Source organism: Microplitis mediator, chromosome 6 (genome assembly GCF_029852145.1).
Source record: "Microplitis mediator isolate UGA2020A chromosome 6, iyMicMedi2.1, whole genome shotgun sequence".
Classification (NCBI taxonomy): Eukaryota; Metazoa; Arthropoda; class Insecta; order Hymenoptera; family Braconidae; genus Microplitis; species Microplitis mediator.
In genome coordinates, this window is record NC_079974.1 from 11,342,461 (window position 1) to 11,363,212 (window position 20,752).

The window sequence follows — 20,752 nt, forward strand, 5'->3', positions numbered from 1 at the left end:
AACCCCATATATAATCATACATAAGTCTATACATGATTAGATCTGATCAGTCATGGCTAATATAAATTCATGTATAGTCGTGCATAGGTTTATATATGATTGGATCTGATCAGACATGACTGATATAAACTTGTATGTAGTTGTATATGTCTATGTATGATTAAATCTGATCAAACTTTATTGATATGAAACCTATAAATATTTAATAATGTATATAGTTCCAATAAATATATATATTAATATATATATATATATATATATATATATATATATATATATATATATATATATATATATATTAAATAATATGACAATTTTTTTTCAATATCAAAGTTATTAAATTTTTATCCTGTCAACTATCAATCAAACTTAAATCCCCCATACTTAAAAAATGTTCAAAGGTTTCGGCAGCAATCTAAAAGTATAAAGTATTAATTTGATTATTTGATTTAAGTAATGCCATAAACTTTTCTTAATTATAAGCGTAGAACAGACTAGAGGATCTGACTACAATCCATCGCTAACCAAAGTTAAGCAGCATCGGCATGGGACATTTATTGGACGGGTGACCTCGTAGTAAAATAGTAATCAACGGAAAATAATTTTTTATTTTTTATTATTTAATTTTAACCGACATTTATATTGATAAAGATAATAAATCCTAATTAAATTACTTAATTAATAATTTACAGATATTCTAAATGAGATTCTAAAAATGACTATATTCGTTCATGCATGGTTATATATAATCATATCTGTTCATATATAAACAGATCAAGTTATGTTTGATCAGACCTGGCCAATTTTTGGATCTGATCATATATAGACAATTATGCATGATCATATAAGATTAGACCAAATCTTTTTTCATCGGGTTCTTTTAATAAGGGGCCTAACTAACAAGGTCAATTGTAATCCAGATTCTTTCATCTAACCTCTAGTCCTATATTTAAATAAGCTTAATCATATAATGTAAAAAAGTTTTCTGAAAAATTTTTCTAAAAATTGATTTATTGAATTGGATTTCTTATAAGATGATTGAAATTACTTGAAGATTATTAGAATTTTAACACCATGTTACATTATTATACGAAATTAGTTGGTCAAAAAAGGCTATTTAAGCAATTAAATCATAACAATGATGCGCTCTTTACGTAGATAAATATAATCGATGATAATCATTTGCGCCGAATGCGCAGTTACATTTAGGGCATTTCCTTTGCCGAGTTTCGTAACGAGTACGTAGGCAATCCCAACAGAAAACGTGAAAACATTTCGTTAGTACTGCATCTTTGCGTTTAACTTTGCATGATGGGCAAGTAAGTGTTTCCTTATACTCCCGCAATTCTTCAGCCATAACTTCATCCAATGTTTCAGCCAATTCTATTTTCTTCATTCTTTCAACTTTACGTTTTAATTGCGCAATTTCTTCCTAGAATAGTAATGAATTCGTTAAATTAATGATTATTTTTTGTTAAGTTTTAAATAACGAAAAATACCCACTTGCAATCTTTTTGTTTTATACGCTTCCGCTTCTAGTGAGCTAGTTTTTTCAGCAACCACTTGTTGAGCTTCTTTCATCTGAGAATGATACTTTTCTGGAAAATATCATTAAAAATCATTAACAATAGACCGATTATATACAAGAATATGCATTCTGTGAAGCGTAACTTAAATTTACTATCTTTCAGTATTTTTAAAACAAATTAACAGGTCAGGTATCGAGTCTTAACCATGAAACGATTCAAGATAGACGAATTTATAAAAATTAAAGTTGAGGAATTTATGAATGCTTCAGTTTCCTAGGTTATGGAGAGAGGGCCGAGATAAATCCAGATTGAAGAGATCTTCTTTAACGATCCTAAACATTCCAGCCTAGGGTGAAGAAGGCGATAATGAGTTCATGCAGTAGTAGAACTATTTTAAAATCGAACCCCGTTTCACCCTTGCTATCATATTTGTGGAGAGTTTCAGAAAAGTTAGGCTGAAATGAAGCTAAACTAAACTTCTTTTAACGTCATTCACCCTGACTACATAAATATTCACATACGCATCCATTTCTTACATACATAATATACATTCCTATAATCCGGGTAAAGAGCGTCAAACGGGGATTAGTAAAACGGTTCATCCTGTGGACAAGCCTTAAAAATACATAATGTATCTGAGCTCCTTGAGCTCGGGAATATTCTTCGCTGAATTGGTTTTCTCGAACTCTTCGAGCTCGAAATAAGTTATTTCTTGAGATCCATTAACTTCAATTGACTACTGTATTTCAGGTATTAAATTATTTTATGTAATTCACAAATACAAGTGAGATAATAGTAAATAAAAACTGCTGAAGAAACCGAAAAATTCCGATAAAAAATAACCCGTTGATGCATGGGTTTGAAACCAAAACTTTTTGAACACGTAGCAAAACCATTGCCACATAGCCACTCGAAAACTCACAATCAGATCCTTATTATGTTATCTACTTAAAACGGTTGCTATGCCAACGGTAACTATCACAGTGGTTGCTATGGCAACAGTTGCTTTTGCGACGGTTGCTATAGCGACACTTGCTATAGCCACGATTGCTATCTACGTTTGGCAAATATTACTTTAGCAACGGCTGTTATGGTAAGGGTTAATCCTTAATAACTCATCATGAGATATTTAAAACTATAGTTCGTATTCACTTTGAATGTAGTAAGGTACCGGTGGGTAATAAGGCCTAGCTAAGGGAGATTTTGAATAGAATCGAAAGTATTGCATTTAATTATCGAAATGTATCATTAATCTTTATTTCAATACATTAGCCATAAAATATAATGAAGTAATGGTAATTTATACCACAAACGAACAAAAAATCAAACTTTTACAAAAACCATACGAATAGGCCTTATTTTACTACGGTAGGATAATAAGGCCTACGGGTTAATCAAACTGGAATAGTTTAATTATACTTAATAAAATTGGTATTTGAGATGAATCATCACTTAAATTTAGCAACCATACTTTTATAAAGACAGAAGACTAGATTGCTTTGCTCAACAGCACTTAAAACTACCAGTATCCTTTTCAAGAGTCAGAAGACTAGATTGTTTTTTATGATTTCTTCTGCGCTACGACATCATATGACGGACGATGAAATATAGAAGACAGGGAACGTAGTATCGGGACTCTATCAACTTGTCGTAGCATCTCTATGCAAGACCCTTCTACTAGAGTAGCCTTTAGTGGAGGCGGTTATTTTAAATATCATTTCTGTCACTTAGGCCTTTTTACCCGACAGGCCTTATTACCCGTGGGTACCTTATATATATTTCTTTCATGACACAAGCACTCACCAAGATAGGATTATTTAATTATCCTAATCACAATACTTTCCTGACGATTAGAAAATTATTACGTTTTTTAACCAAAAGACCTACAGACTAGATTGCAAATGAATCACCTACGGTACAAAAAAAATCAATGACTTCGATTATTTGCAGAAAGTAAACTTTTCTCGGGGTTTGCGGGGGCATAAGAATTGAAAACTTCCATTTTTTTTTTATCAAACGATCTACAGACTTTAAAGTTTAAATTAATGTTAGCTAGTATACTAGAAAATCAATGGTAAAAATGTTCTTTAGAAAATCGACTTTTATTTGGGTATAGAAATAGAAATTCGCAAGTTTTTTTTACAAAAAGGACTACAGACTTGGAATTTATAATGAATATGAGCTACAATACAAGATTTTATGTCAAGTGAATTCTCTTTCGAATGTTGACTATTATGGGAGTTTGCGAGGGTGCATAAAGTAAAAATTTTTCACGTTTTTTAACCATAATACTTACAGCCGAGAAATTCCAAACGAATATCACCTATGATTTGAAAATAAAGGGCGGCAAATTGAAAGGCATAAATTACTTACAAATATTTCAAGGTAAGGTTATCAAAAAGAATTTTCTTGAAGCCCATAGACCGTTTTTAGGACGAGCAAAAATTTGGAAATTTTTAACTTCCCGCTAAGAAAATTGTAAATTTTCAAAAATTCGGGAAGTTATTGGTTTTGGTCCGATTGACGAAAATCGAATTTTCATCAGATGTCGACGTTTTGAAGTCCTAGGAAGCTATTCTGACTAATTTCACGATGATGTCCGAGTGTATGTGTGTATGTATGTACGTACGTACGTATGTAAATACCTGTATCTTTTGAACGGATCAACTGATTTTGAACTTTAAGGTGTCATTCGACGCGGCTTGTCAATATCTTGAAGCTGTAAGAAAATTGAGCTTGATCGGTAGGGCTCGTTCAGAGATATTCCAAAAATAAAATTTTTTCAAAAGTGTTTTTTTTTTATAACTTTTAATGTGTATGATGGATTGATTCCAAAATGGACTGGGCTCTAGAGCTTTATAAGCCGCGTCGAATGCCACCTCTACCATCAAAATCGGTTCATTCGTTCAAGAGAAACCGTTGTCGAAAGAATTAAAAAAAAATTAATTTTTTTTGAAATATCTCAAAAACGACTCGATAAATCGAATTCAAAATTCGATCAGCTTTAGAACTTGATAAAACGCGTCGATTGCCACCTCAACCGTCTCAATCGGTTTATTCGTTTGAGAGATATCGTTGGAGAAAAAATAGTAAAAAACTATTTTTTTCGAAAAGAACGGCATACAAAACGATTTTCGAGCTCGAAAATGTAATCTCGACAAAGTTTTCGAGCTCAAAGAGCTCGAAAACAGCGGGAAGTTTTAGGGCTGGCCCGCAGGGTCAACCGATAGACAGATTTTTTTTTACAGTGGTTTTCTTAGGACTACTTTGAAACCGTGCATGATGAAAATTTTTCAAGCCCAAATTTGAAAACTAGACACTTGAAGGTACAATGTGCTTATTTTGTTTTTACTGTGTGATCGTTTCCCTCCGAGTTACAGCATGTTGATAATCACTTAGAAATTTGGAATTTTTTCAATATCCTTCAATTTATGTGACTACTATACACAGTAAAAAATATTGTGTAAAATCAACACAGTTTGTGTGTTAAAAACGGTTGACACAAAATTTGTGTTGAAATTTCGACACAAACTTTGTGTAACCTCTTTTTAAGACATAGATAATGTTGAAATATCGCCACAAGAGGGCGCAAAGTATTCCAGAGTAACACACAAAATGTGTTAATAAAGAGTGTATAACACATTTTTTATGTTACATAAAAAAGTGACACAAACTTTGTGTTAGTTTAACACATTACAATTTTTAACACAAACCGTTTTCGACACAAATACACAATATTTTTTACTGTGTAAGTTTCATATTGATCAAGCTTATGAGATCCACTTATATAAAGACCCACATCTAGTTATACATAGGTTCATATCAGTCAGATCTGATCGGATCGAATCATGTATTAACCTCTATATAATTATATATGATTCCATGTACAATCATTTTTCATCGGTTGGAAAGATGTGTTGGTGGTTTTACACAAAACAACAATGAAAGCTATTGGCAGGGTGCGGAGTATAGAGTGGGGACAATCGAATCGATTGTAGCGTCTGCAGTGGTTGAAATACGCGTTAAATCGCACTTGTCTTGTGAGTAGTTAAATGAAAGCAGTGTTAAAAAATAAGAACAAGTAGTTGTTGTGTTGTTAATTGCAAAAATACTGACAGAAATAGTAATTGCAAGTTTTATACATCTCCATCCATAATGTTCATCTTTGGCTAAAAATTATTACGGGGAATTTTTTAAATTACAAATTTTTAACACAAAGTATTTTTAATTATTGAGTTTTAAAATTTAAAATTACTGTTCAGTCACGAGCTTAATCATTTTGAAAAGCTTCGTGTACTTTCGCTACGTACGGGAGCAGCCGAACTCGCTACTGACTTGAATGTCAGAATAGTGCCGGGTCACTCGCTATCTGGGCCCGATACCTGCAATTTCTTGCTCATGACCGTGCCACGTCGGCATGAGAACCCGCTACCAGCCGGCCAATCAGAGAAATTGGCGGCTAACTATTTCCTGTTGGCGCGCTTTTAAGCCAATGGGAAAATTCGTTACTGCAGCCATGCTGCCACGTCACCACCGAGCAGCCACGAAGGAAGAAGACGGCGTCTCTATTTCTAATCTACATCGTTCAGTACAAACACAGCTATCCATCCAACCGCTTCGCTCAAAATAGTATATCTCTAGTGTGATATAAGTCTGAACCGCTCCGCTAAATCTCGGCTTAAATATTCTCAATAATTAGCTAGTATATCAAGGCTACTAATTATTGAGTATATATTGAATTGTTGCTCGCGTCTAATTAATTATAAATTAATTATCGCGTCATTAACCGCTACCGACCACGTGTCGAATTTATACGCGTATTCTTTTACAGTCGCATTCGCTATCGCGTATCTTGTAGTTGCATTCGCTATTTTTCTCATAGTTTTAGTGTACATATTGTTTAATAAAGATCTATTCTATTATCTGTAATTTTGTGTTAATTGTTAGTTATTGAATTAACCACACCTACACCAGAATCCCAAAGTACATTCGCTCATTTTACAATTACGAATAATTGAAATCACTTTAATTTCTTTACTTAATGCAAATTAATAATTTTAACTTTGAAAAAATTATAATTATAATTATTTTAACTCATTTGTTATTATGACTATTATTGTTGTTATTATTATTATTACAAGCTAACCTTATGTCGTTCGAAATAATATTTATTTTGTATTTATTAAAATTTTTTATACTTATTTTTTTCAGTACAATCTACTCTACATTTTTCCACCTTTCAAATGTTACCACATTTATTTTTCGCAATCTTTAAAAATTTTAATTATTTGTTTATAAAAACGTTTCGTATTCTCTCTGTGCTTTTTGAGGATGATTTAATGCGGTCGACAGATGTCATTTTCGTCGCGCACCCTGCCAATAATCAGTCTATATGGAAAGTAACTCCAAAAATCATTCCGTGTGGCTCAAAAATTGTCGGCATAGCAGCTTAAATGGCAGCCGGGATGTTCAATGAAGATACAACGTTACTTTTGTACTATATGGATGCAATGGGATTATAAATTGGGCTCATTGCTTATGCCTATGTCGAGAAGAAGGATTCAGAGTGCTTCATGATCTCCGACTCGAGAGTGCATGGGAATACGCGTGAGAGAAGAATGGCTGGTAGACAACACTAAGTCGACTTTTTAGAAGCTGCTCAACCGATCGGTCTGAAATTTTAACAGAACCTTCTTAGATATATTCCTCAAGGATTGATAAAAAAATAAGATTTCCGATACTTATTTTTTTTCTAAACAATTTTACCAGACCAAAATCCGAACCAATTTTTTACGAAGCCGCTCTTTTGTCAAAAATCAAAATTTCGACTATTCTTCCCTCGACAAATCTCTAGATTAATTTATCTACTAACAGAAACATCGATTTTTTAATTTCAGATGATCCAAACCGGAGATATCGTGTTCACCACCGGACCCCTTATTTTAGAGGCCCTTCAGGAAATCGTCTGCAAAAGCAGTGCAGATCAATATTTTTATAAACTATAAGTGCATTAAAAAGTTAGAAGTTGTCACTACCTGTATATTTATTTCTTATATTTGTTAAATAAAATCACTCGCTACAAAAAATTAGTGAAATAAAAAGTCTTTCCGGTCTTGTAACTGCGTATAACCCCTTAAAAGTGACATAATCAAAATCTATTGATTTTATAACCTGACTAATGAATATATTTCAAATGTTAGAATTATGTGGTTAGTAATTATGATGCTTATAACTCAATGCAATCATTACAATCATTCATTTTATGATGAATTATGTGATATTTAAGTTTACGAATATCATTTTTGTCATTTTATATTTTTTTTTTTTCATTTTTAACATTAAACTACGAATTAGTAAATAAACGATTTGTGAAAAGAATTCAATTTTTTATAATAAATGAGTGCCTTTGTTTTAAGAATTGTCTTATAAATTTTATAGCAGAAAGTTACGAATGCTTGAAAATATGCATTTATTCGGCAATGCATTTTTACATAAAGATATTTTGAGAAAAGGATATGAGTTCTTGAAATATTGTGTCACGGGGATATACTGTTACGAGGCTATTTTGTTGGGAAATCAAGACACGCGGAACTAAATAGTTTAGTGATATATGAATAAATAGTGATATTTAGTAAAATTAATTGTAAGAAAATATAGTTGAGTAAGTTTTAAACGTGTAACTTGTTCGTAGGGAACTAGCTGCACTATTTCATAACCCAATATATTATTCAAAAGTATTATGGTAAAAAAAACAGTCAAAATGATTGATAAATATTGAAAAAAACGAAATATTACCCAGGTGAAGTTTGAGATCTGCAGCCGATTGTGCACTTTCTATTGCTTTTCGTTTGTGCATTTCCATCGCTTGTTGTCGCAAAGCTAATTCTTTCTCAACTGTCGCTAATGAATTTTGTAATAAGCGTTCTTTTTCTTCTAATTTGCGTACAACAACATTTGCAGCTTCAACTTGAGTAGTCAAAGTTAATACTTGTTCTTTTAAGACATCTTTTTCTTCTCTTGCTAATTTATGCAATTGATTACTTTTGATTCTTTCAGTCATCAATTTAAAATTCGCATCATCTTTTTCACGTAACTGTTGGATAAGTCGGGAATTTTGTTCCTGCATATCTTCAAATGCTTGTCCGGTCACCTCCATTTCGTTTAATAGCGCTTCTTCTTCCTGAAAATGAGTTAAATTAAATTGTCGGAAGAAACGGAGATATTTGAGATTTAGAAAATAAAAAAATGAAAAAGACGTGTGTGTCATGGGACGCCCGAAAGAAGCTAAGCTCCTTTTCCGTTCTACATAAACGCTTATTACATGGAAAAAAATGAACTATATAAATTGAGAATGACAAGTAATATAATGATAAAGTGATCAGTAAATACCATCATTCTGAATAGTAATTTTTTCGTTTATGATTCAAACGTGAATATTTACAGGATAAGTATAAAAACCTATTGTCTATGTAAGAAAAATTATTATTTGAACTTTAAAAATCGTAACTGTGACTTAGAAAATAGACGACACGTATTATAAAATTTACTATTTGAATGTTAAAATTCCCCATATTGACAACCGGGTTCCGGGTTATAATTTCAAATAGTAATTTTTAAAGTTTTTTTTTCCGTGAATTGATTAATATAATTTAATTTCTTTATTCATCTGTTTAATATATATATGCATATAATATTTGCTTATATATATCCTTTGATTGGTATAGTAATTTTTTTAAAAAATAATTTAATTTCGCTTCCGGGTTTTTCGTCAAACTTTTATCATTTTAGTGATGAGTTATGAAAAATAGATTCCAATTAAGTCAAGTAACTCGAACAAGATAACTTTTCCATCGAAATCGATTAGTTTAAGAGCAAAGAATAATTATTCAAACTATTTGAATTATTCGAATAGTTCGAATGTTCGATTCGATGAGCTCATTTTTTTAAAAAAATTTTTTCCTTTAAAGAAATTAATGAAAAAGTTAAAAACAAAAATTTTTTAAAAATTCAAAAAATCGTAACTTTGGAACAGCTGCATATTAAATTTTCAGAGAATTTTTTTTTGAATATGTAGAACGACTCTACAAAGTTTGAACCAAATTGACGAAGGTCACCCCGTAAAAATAACTTTAGTTGGTAGAATGACTCATATATATGTGGTGGTTCGACTTCGCGAGATGCCATTTACAACTTGCGCCTCTCGCAGTACCTCGTTTCTATGGATGTTTCAATATATAACGTTTCCAACATGTAACTTCCAACACAGCGTCTTAGGTGGGGTATACGATAGATACACCTAATCTCACCCCACCAATTCCATTATCCATCTCGTCTCTTCTCATTGTCTCTCGCAACGTTTCACTGTTTGGTATTTGGCGACTTAGACAGTAATTACTGCAATCTAATCCTAAAGTATCGTCGCTAAATATATATATAGTTAGGGAGCTCGTGCTCCTTTTTTTTAAATAATCTGCTCATCATGCAGAAGTGATTCATCACTTACTTTTAGGTATTCAAAAGCGAAAAATTCATTTCTGCATTATGAGCATCGCTGCGTTTTCAATCAATATCATTTTTGGAATACAAAAAAAAAAAAATCTTTTTTGAACGATGTGTTCATGTCTGCTTATAACTCAAGAGACTTAATTGATGTGTGGGTAAAGGAAAATATGATTCCCAAATATGTATTTTTTTGCGTTCATTAATAATTAATTTATTATTTTAATTTTATCATTTAAATTTAAACATACGAAGTGCTCACCTTGCAGACTTTGACAATTATTTACTTTCGAGTATTAAAGATTCAAAAATCAATGTCTGCAGGCTTAATTCTACTGCAATTAAAAGTTATTAATTTTTAAAAACGCAAAAAAAAAAAATATTAAATTAAATGATTTGTTCATATCTGCAAATTGACTGATGGGCCAGTTTATTCTTACAAAACATGAAAATAAAGAAGCCAGATGTTTTTAGTTAGTATTATAAAGTTGCAGACATTTTTAATTGAAAAATATTACACTTAAGCACAACTTAAGTAAGTTACTATACGATATTTTTTACGCTATACTTTGTGCATAAATTAGACTATTGATTTTTCAGTTAATTATTGCTTTGATCATATTTACCCTTTTTTAACTTGCCGCTAAGAAAATTCAAAATTTTCAAAAATTCGGGAAGTTGTTGGTTTCGGTCTGATTTTCAAAAATCGAATTTCTATCAGGTCTTGACGTTTTGAGGTTCTAGAAAGCTATTCTGACTAATTTCAAAATGATGTCCGAGTGTATGTACGTACGTATGTGAATATCTGTAACTTTTGAAGGGATGAACCGATTTTGATCGTTATAGTGTCATTCGACGCGGCTTGTTAATATCTAGAAGCCGTGAAAAATTGAGCTTGATCGGTAGGGTGCGTTCAGAGATATTCCAAAAATAAAATTTTTTCAAAAATGTTCTTTCTTTGATAACTTTTGATGTGCTCGGTGGATTGATTCCAAAATCTATTCAGCTCTAAAACTTTATAAGCCACGTCGAATGCCACCTCAACCATCGAAATCGATTCATTCGTTCAAGAGAAACCGTTAACGAAAGAGTTAAAAAAAAAAAAAATTCTTTTAATTTTTTATGAAATCTCTCAAAAACGACTTGATAAATCAATTTCAAAATCTGATCACCTCTAGAACCCAATAAAAAGCGTTGATTGCCACCTCAACAGTCTCAATCGGTCAATTGGTTTGAGAGATATCGTTGGAGAAAAAATGGTAAGAAACGGTTTTTTCCGAAACCAACGGCATACAAAAGTATTTTAGAGCTCGAAGAGCTCGAAAATGTAATCACGATCATTTTTTCGAGCTCTGGGATCTCGAAAACAGCGGGAAGTTTTGAGGCTTGCCCGCAGGGTCAACCGATAGTACGATTTTTACGCAATTTTTACTATTTTCTTTATTTGATGAAATTTATCGGCTTTGAACATTTCTGCAAAATTCATTATTACGAACTGAAAATTATAACGATTACAAAAAAAATAAAAGTTGATGAGCAAATCACTTATTGGCCTATTTTTTTTTGCGATGTCAAAATTTTCTATAAAAAAAATGCAGGAATTTAAAGGCCTGCAACTAGCATTAATGATGTTCAATTTATCATTACTTCACATAATTTTAACGGCAGATATGAGCAAAATACTTATTAAGCTTTTTTTTTGCATTTTAAAATATTTTTTTTTTTTTAACGCAGCGCTATCCAGGCTTATGGAGTGGTTAATTAGTATCGTACCTACTTAAATTTGCTTACATATGATCGGCAGCGATGAGCAGATCGCATACCTAAGTTCCCACCAGCTCCCTAACTAATATATTAGGGTGGCCCAAAAAAACCGACAATTTTTTTTTTTTTCAAGTCTCTTATGAAAATTTGTTTGTTTAAGATGTTTTAAGAAGCTTCTCCAAAAATCAGCTCGATAAGAAATTTCCAAGAGGTCGCTCACGAATTTTGAAAAAATCAAAAATGATCGCAATTCGGATTTTTATTTCTAAATTTTTTTCTTTCTCGTGGCAGCAATAGTTTATATTTATGAAATCATGACGACACTGAAAATTTCAGCCAAAAATTAAAATATTTAAACGGCGCTCAAGAATTTGGAATATTAACTGATAATATGTAATTAATACTTTGAATTACACTGGTCCCAAAAATTAAGGGATGGAAAAAAAATTCTAAATTTTTGGGTGATTTCCAACATGGTGTAACACGGTAAAAAATGATCGTAGAAAAAGAAAGCAAATTGTTGCCTCAAGTTTCTAGTTTTTAGATCTGAACTTCAAATTTATTTATCATGCACGGTTCCGGAGTAATCCTAAGAGAACCGACAAAAAAAAAAATTTCAAAATTTTTGCTCGTCTTCCAACAAGTTTATGGGCTTCAATAAATTTTTTTTGATAATTTGACCTTATGACTCTTTTAGGAAATTTTATGCCCTTTAATTTGCCGGCCTCAAAAAGTCTCTACGACGATTTGGTGCCGAGTTATCATTGATCAAAGCAGAAAAGTCCATTTTTGGCTTTGATAATCAATAACTCCGGACGTATTGGTCGTACAGAAAATGGAAGTAGGGTTTTGAAAACTGCAAAACATTCTCTATAAGGCAAAATTAGTGGCTTTTGATGGAAAAATTTTTTTGAAGCGATAATGTTTATTTAGAAACAGGTGGAAATTCGCATATTTAAGGATATTCGGAAATCTTGGTATAACTTTGGATATAACGGTTGAACAAAGGATACCGTTTTTTTTTTTGAACCTCAAAGTGTCCTGAAAAACCTGTGAGGATTTCAAAGCACTGCGATTTTTCTTTCTTAGTGTCCCGAAGCTTTAAATTTATCGATTTTGCCAAAAATCACCATAATTGGTAATTTCTCGGTTTTTGTTCATTTTTTCGATTTCAAAATGTTTTTCCACCGATAATCTTAAGTTCTTTGATCAAGTAGATTGATTATCGAGAAAAATTGAAAAAAAAAATTTTTTTAAAAAGGCGGTATTCTTATATATGTATTAGGGTGCTTCATTTCAGAGCAACATTTTTTTTTTTAAGTGCTTGTGGAAAAAATCATAGTTCAACACAAAAAAAAATTTTTCGCGGAAGAAAAAAAATTCTATGTCGATTACAGACCTAGCTCATCGAAAAATTCGATTCTCCCATTTAAATAACACGGGAAAAATTTTTTTTTTAGCTTTAAGTATTGTTAACTTATTAAACAAATCAATAGATCGAATAGACTAATACATATTTTTGTAGGAAATTGAACGCTCTACAAAAAAGGTCTCTTATCATTTTTCGATAAATCTATCTGTTCAAAAGTTATTAGAGCTCGAAGTAAAGTTGGACATCTTTTTACTTTTTCGGCGAAACTATCAGTCTTATCACAAAATGTTGTGGAATCTTTTTTGTTGACAATTTTATTCTCTACAAATTGCTATCCGTAAAATTTTTTCAAATTCCGCATTATTTTCTATTTATTTTCATTTTAATTTCAAGCTCTTAAAAAAGTGGTTCTGGTCGATTTCAAGAGCTCGACATTAAAATGGAAATAACTAGAAAATAATGCGGAATTTGAAAAAATTTTACTGATAATAATTTGTAGAGAATAAAATTGTCAACAAAAAAGATGCTACAACATTTTGTGATAAGTCTGATAGTTTCGCCGGAATAGTAAAAAGATCTCCAACTTTACTTCAAGCTCCAATAACTTTTGAACAGATGGGTTTATCGAAAAATGATAAGAGACCTTTTTTGTAGAGCGTTCAATTTCCTACAACAATATGTATTAGACTATTCGATTCATTGATTTGTTCAATGAGTTAACAATACTTAAAGCTAAAAAAAAAATTTTCCCGTGTTATTTAAATGGGAAAATCGAATTTTTCGATGAGCTAGGTCTGTAATTGACATAGAATTTTTTTTCTTCCGCGAAAAATTTTTTTTTGTGTTGAACTATGATTTTTTCCACAAGCACTTAAAAAAAAAAATGTTGCTCTGAAATGAAGCACCCTAATATGTATATATATTAGGGTGATCGTTAAAAATTGAATTTTCTCAGGCGCTCAATAAAAAACTTCTTTTTAGTGAAAAAATACGTGGGGAATTTGGTTTTTTCGTTTTAAGTAAAAAGAACACGTGCCGAAGGACGATCAAAGTTCATTTTTTGATAGAATCGCGGTTTTTTTTAAATATCTCATGAAATATGCAGATTAAAGGGAAAAACTATGAGAAAAATTTTGTAGGAAATTAAATTCTTGACAAAAAAGGTCATATTCATTTTTTTTTATAATATGTGTATTTATGAAGATATTTTAAAAAAACTTTTTTTAGAACTGACGAATTGAGCGTTTTAAGTGTTAAAAATTTTGAAAATAACATTTTTCACAGTATATAGAAACTGTAACAAGCATTAATAATTGATATGTTACGAGTTACGAAGTTGTCTATATTTAAGAAAAAACGTTATTTTTAATATTCGTTATCCTTAAAATGTCCAATTGATATGATCTAAAAAAGTTTTTTTAAAATATCTTCATAAATACACGTTTTATAAGAAAAATGATCATGACTTTTTTTGTCAAGAATTTAATTTCCTACAAAATTGTTCCTGTGATTTTTTTCTTTTATCTGCATATTTCATGAGATATTTAAAAAAAACCGCGATTGCATCGAAAAATAAACTTTGATCGTCCTTCGGCACGTGTTCTTTTTACTTAAAACGAAAAAACCGAATTCCCCACGTTTTTTTTCACTAAAAAGAAGCTTTTTATGGGGCGCCTGAGAAAATTTAATTTTTAACGACCACCCTATTATATATATGTAATATACGCGCCTTGTTGCGACGATAGCGGCCACAATTTTTAACGGATCTTAATGAAACTTGGCACACTTACTCGATGAACGATTAAGTTCGAAGTTGAGCAAAATCTGCCAACTAGTTTAGAAATGGTGGACATTTGAAATTCCAAAAATAACGAAGAATCCTACTTTTCCGGCTTTTCTCGTAAATAACTTTTTAACGGGTATCTCTATCCTTGTTATGTAAAAAGAACTTGATAGCCGATAGAAAAAGCTATATTTTCTTTTATTTAACTTCCCTCTAAGAAAATTTCAGATCATTTAATCTAATAGACTCGAAGATATTAGTGAATTACGAAAAAACAAAAATTTTTTTTTTTAGTTTTTTAGTGATTTCTCAGAAACGACTTGAACGATCGACTTCAAAATCTAATCAGCTCTAGGATTTGATAAAATGCGTCGATCGCCGCCTTAGCCATCTCAATCGGTTAATGCGTTCGAGAGATATCGCGGGAGAAAGAAATAATAAAAAACGGTTTTTACGAAATATTTTCAAAACGACTAACCCGATCGATTCCAAAATTGTATCAGCTCTAGAATTCCATGAAACTCGCCGATTGCCACCTCAATCGTCAAAATCGGATAATTAGTACAAAAGCTATCGGCGTTAAAAAGTCAAAAAAATAACATTTTATGTTGTTTTTTCCGGATAAATCATAATATAATGTACTAAAATGTGTCTGAAGTCATACGAACTTTTCCTCTTTATAGGCTCTTTTGATCATCATAAAATGTCATTTAACTTGTTATTTCGATTTAAATCATATTATCAACAAAATAATTGATAAAACCCAGTTTTTAATAGTTTTCTCGGGTATTTTATATATTATTGCTCTGACATGAGTCAAAACTTATTTGAATCTTGATTTTGATCACTGAAAATGATTTCTGCCTCAATACGTTTATTTTATTGAACATAATCGGTAATTAAAATTTAAAAACCGTTCTTCATTAATGATTTGTGATTCTTAAATTTTTAAACTTTAGCATAGAACGTAACTTGTTAGAGCTTGAAAAGCCCATAAAAAACAATTACATTCAATAGGATTTGCGAACTCGAAGAGCTCAAAAATATATTCACACTAATATTTTCGAGCTCCCTTAGCTCAAAACCAGCGGGAAGTTTTGGAGCTGGCCCACAGGGCCAACCGACGCCCAGATTTTTTTTTCAGTTTTTTTGAAATTTCTTAGAAATTGCTCGATCAATCGATTCAAAAATCTAATCAGCTCTAGAGTTCAATAAAACGCCCCGATTGCCGCCTCAACCATCTTAATCGGTTTATTCGTTCGAGAGATATTGATCGAGAAAGAAATGATAAAAAACGGTTTTCTTCGATTATCTTTGAAGCAACTCATCTGATAAATTCCAGAATTTGATCAGCTCTGGAACTCAATAAAACGCGTCAATTGCCACCTCATACGTCTCAATCGGTCAATTTTTCTGAGAGATATTGTTGGAGAAAAAATAGTAAAAAATGGTTTTTTTCGAAAACAACGGCATACAATAGTATTTTCGAGCTCAAAGAGCTCAATTCACAAAAAATTTTTCGAGCTCAAGGAGCTCGATAACAGCGGGGAGTTTGGGGGCTGGTCCGCAGGGTCAACCGATAGACCGATTTTTATTTTTTGTTTTACGATAATTTTTCCACTTTTCATAAGGGTTCCAAGTCACATAATTGACTCATGTGTTATGGTGATAATGCCATTGTTTATATCTTTGAAAATTTTTGATGGGTAATTATTAAATTATTTATATATAGAAATCTACTTCCATTTCGGATGCCGACCGGACTTTTTTAATTGCACACACACAAAATTCGTATTTAATAATAATAATTGTTCTGAGTATTTTATTTTTTCGTGAAAAAAAATGTATAATTGAAAATAGTATATTACACACCTAGGGAAGTAAAGTAAGAAATGTCTCAGATCACATGTAATTGTTGGCCGAAGCGAAGCCGAGATTTCTTACTTTACTTCCCTGGGTGTGTAATGTACTAATTTGCGTTTCTCTTCATTTTACTATTTTGAGGATACAATTATATTATTGGGAGTAATTGTCGTGGGGATCAGTTGTCATGGGGATTTATATTCTAATTGTTTAATTTATTTAATATTATATACATTCTAATTACAATTTCTTTTTTGTCTAAATACAATATTGAAGATTTTCAACATCTAATAGTATATTATTTATAGATATTTTGTCGCGGGTATTTTGGTTTGCGGGTGTTTTGGCTTCCGAGTATTTTGTCGCGGGTATTTTGGTATGCAGGTGTTTTGTCGTCGGGTATTTTGGTTTGCGGGTGTTTTGTCGCGGGTATTTTGTCGCGGGTATTTTGTCGCGGGTATTTTGTCGCCGGGTGAATTGTTACGCAACCCTTGTGTTTTTGAATTATTTTTAATTTTTTTAATTTTTCTGTTGCAAAGCAAGAAATAAATTTTTCTAAGCTCAAAGAATTCGAAAAAGCCGATGCACTAAAGAATATTTTTGAGCTCGAGGAGCTCAAAAGTGGATTCACAATAATATTTTCCAGGTTCCCGAGCTCGAAAACAGCGGGAGCTTTTGGGGCTGGCCCACAGGGTCAAATGTTTTCCAGATTTTTTTTTATCAAAGTAGGTTCCCTGATTAAAAAAAGCGATTTAAAACGATTCGAAATAAAAAATTTTAAATACTTTTTAATACTTTTGAATACCTTGAATACTTTTGAATCCCTCTTCTTATGGGCATTTAACATTGCAAATCGTTTTAAATCGCTTTTTTTAATCAGGGTTATCATATGCCTGATTGACTGCTTGCCTAAAATAATAAAGTGTGTCATTTTTATCTCCTGATTATAAAGGAGTCTAGTAAAGACAATCACTTCATCAAGCGATCGACCGGGCTTATGATATTTAGCCAGACCAAAAAAGCATTGTATTCTGGGCAGATATTTGGCCGGGTGCTGACGATCGAGGACGTATAAAAGTTTAGTCCAATATCCAAGTACCTGGCTGGGATTAGGATTACATTTTCTACTAGGTGCAGTTTCAAAAAAAATATCTACACTGAAAAATCGGGCATAAAACGATTATAACCATTTTTTCTTGGAAAAAACAAAAATTCAAAAAAACTGATCTATTTTTTAAGAAGTGAAAGATAAAAATAATTATAATTCTTGCGAACGGCGTGAGAAAATTTTCGAAAATTCACTTGGGTGGTTTTTTAAAATTCATTTACTGAATGAATAGAAAAACTTCAAAAAATAGTATACTCCAACCAGCACAGTATTTAAAAAAAAATCATAGCAGCTAAATAGACCGATCTGAGAATGTTTATTGGTCAAATTAAGTCGAAAAATAATATTTAAGAAAAAAAAATGTTTTCGAATTAAGAAAAAAAATAGAACGAATTGTTTGCCCACGATCGGATTGGTCTCAAAATTTTCTAAATTCATCCGAGTTTTTTTGAGAAATTTTTCAAAAAAATAAAAGGGGGCATACATTTCGAAAAAATATTTTTTTTGTTCAAAACTTAAAATAAACAATGAAGGAATTGATTAAGAATAAAAGCATATTTTTTTTCTTGAAAGAACATTCAAAAATGAAGATTTTGAAAAAAAAAACGATACGATTGGTATATTTTTTGCAAAGTTATAACCGTTTCAAAAAAAAACCTCGTATTTTGAAAAACATCGGTATCTCGGAAACGAGTAGTCAAAAAAATTTGAAAAAATTCATGAGAGCGTTTTTTATCAGCCTCCAAAACATATAAATTTTTAAAAAAATTGGAGTGGGTGACCTCAAAAAATGGCCAATTTGGTATGGAATGCCCCATATGTGAATGTATATAGCTATATATATGTTGAGATATATAATTGCATATATGTTGATACATACTATGCAGACATATACATTGACGTATATAAGAAAATATATGTCTGCATATATTTCTTATATATTCCACGTATATCCTGACATCTATGAAATCATACATGCATACATTTATATCAACATACAACTGAAAATATATTTGACGTATATTTTTTTTGCGTACATATATTTTGTATATATCACATATATGTCACTTATATTTTCAACATATATATTTTTTCATGCGGGTTTCCAAGCCCACTGTGACCAGAGCCTCTTTATTTGCTGAGATGGGAGCAGTGTTTGGCTCGAGAGAGGTAGGACTCGTGGTGGCTGTGGTTAGATACCCCGCGCAATGAGGATTTTTAATTATACCTCCGGTTAATGTCCACCTTAGTTTCGACTAAGTGTGTCGTCTGAGTAGAAAAGAAGGGATTTCGCAGCGCGTGTATGCCCAGAAGGATGTGGAAACGGCCTCCGGTCGGCGGAGGTGGACCTAGGTCCCGTTACATTAATTAATTCATACCTCAGCCATCCCGAGCTGTCGTCTATCTTTGATTCGGCTTGAATAATTAGAGAGTTAAAGCAGCTCGGAAAGTATAAAATCTATCAGGGGATGAATAAGCGGATAATTGCTTGTTGGGAACCCGAAAGAAACAAGTGGAGGAAGCCCTTTACATAGGGTAGGGGAAGAAGTTGCAACACACCACTTATCCTACGCAAGCATGTATACCAGAGCTGGGAGTCTGGTACCATGGGGGGACCATTCCAAGCCCCATTTCCACCAGGGTCTCTTTATTTCCCGAGATGGGAAGAGTGATGGGCCCAAGTGAAGTTGGACTCGTGGTGGCCGGTGGTGAGGTACCCACGTGCATTGCATGCCTAAAGGGTTAATACTAATGTGAGCTTATGCTCACATTTCGCTTTTATAATATATGGTGGGGATAGGGTTTAACGCAGTGCGAGTATGTCCAAAAGAGTGAGATATCGGCTTCCGGTCGGCGGAGGTGGACTTAGGTCCCGTTACATTAATTAATTCATACCTCAGCCAGGGCACATAGCAGCCACATAGGGTAACTCATTACCCCACGCTAACAAACCAAGTTGTACAAGATATATGGGTGTTTTAAGGCTTCTAACCGATTGTTCCATGTTTGTTGAAGAGTTATTCAACATTTCTAATGAATATTATCGGTTAATTAATAGATGGCGTTCTAAAAACTGATCATATATGTGACAAGTTTTCCGGTTCCCTATGTAATGGAGTCACATCTCACACTTGTATACTACCGGCAGATGTCGTTACTTGTATCAATTCCGAAGATTTTAGAACTCTAAGTATACTTTTTCTGAGCCTGAGGTAACTAGTTATCCCGAGTGGCCGCTACGAGTTAATGCCATTTTTGTTAGATATTTCAAAGTTATAACCTGTTTAACTCAATATAGCTCCACTTTTTATCTTGTATCAGTTTAGTATCGGAATCGATGGAATACGTATTGTCGTGGTAAGCTTTCAGCGAATTACGAAAAGCCCTATGAAGTATAAATTCGAAATACTTAACCTGTTTTTGAGAAGCAACTTGCTTTTGTAGATTATACGCTTGTTCTTCTAGTTTTTTTATCTTAATTTGTGCGTCTTCATCAGCCAGTTTTTTCCGTTCTTCACGTTTGTTTTCCTGTAAATGAAATGTCAATGAAAACTTTGCATATTAGTCTAATTAAAAATTATTTAACAAGCAAAAAAGGTAACATTTTTGTTTAAAATTTTATGGATTCAAGTTGAAGCAGTATGGAAACGTGTAAATGATACAAAATAGGACAATAGATGGCTACAGCACAACTCTCACGTTCACACCCGACTTCCAATTTGAAAGTAAGATTTAGAATATCCCTCGCAGTCACTTTGTCAACAAAAGTAAGAAAAGATTGAACTCTTTTTGCCCTACACGGAAAAAAATAGATAGGAATAGTTACTGTGCTA

The 20,752-nt window shown here is 32.1% G+C and overlaps 1 protein-coding gene across 3 annotated transcripts in view; it reads right to left on the reverse strand.

Moving 5' to 3' along the window:
* Positions 1 to 599: 599 nt before the first annotated feature.
* The window catches only part of LOC130669431 (E3 ubiquitin-protein ligase Bre1), an 80,440-nt gene continuing 60,287 nt past the window's right edge, over positions 600 to 20,752 (reverse strand). For all 3 annotated transcript variants that reach the window (XM_057472339.1, XM_057472338.1, XM_057472337.1), the window contains exons 13-16: positions 20,334 to 20,447; positions 8,325 to 8,709; positions 1,504 to 1,598; positions 600 to 1,432 (exon numbers count right to left, since the gene is read on the reverse strand). In XM_057472339.1, the coding sequence (XP_057328322.1) occupies positions 1,151 to 1,432; positions 1,504 to 1,598; positions 8,325 to 8,709; positions 20,334 to 20,447 (876 nt within the window). In that variant the 3' untranslated portion in view covers positions 600 to 1,150. The remainder of the gene's footprint in view (positions 1,433 to 1,503; positions 1,599 to 8,324; positions 8,710 to 20,333; positions 20,448 to 20,752) is intronic.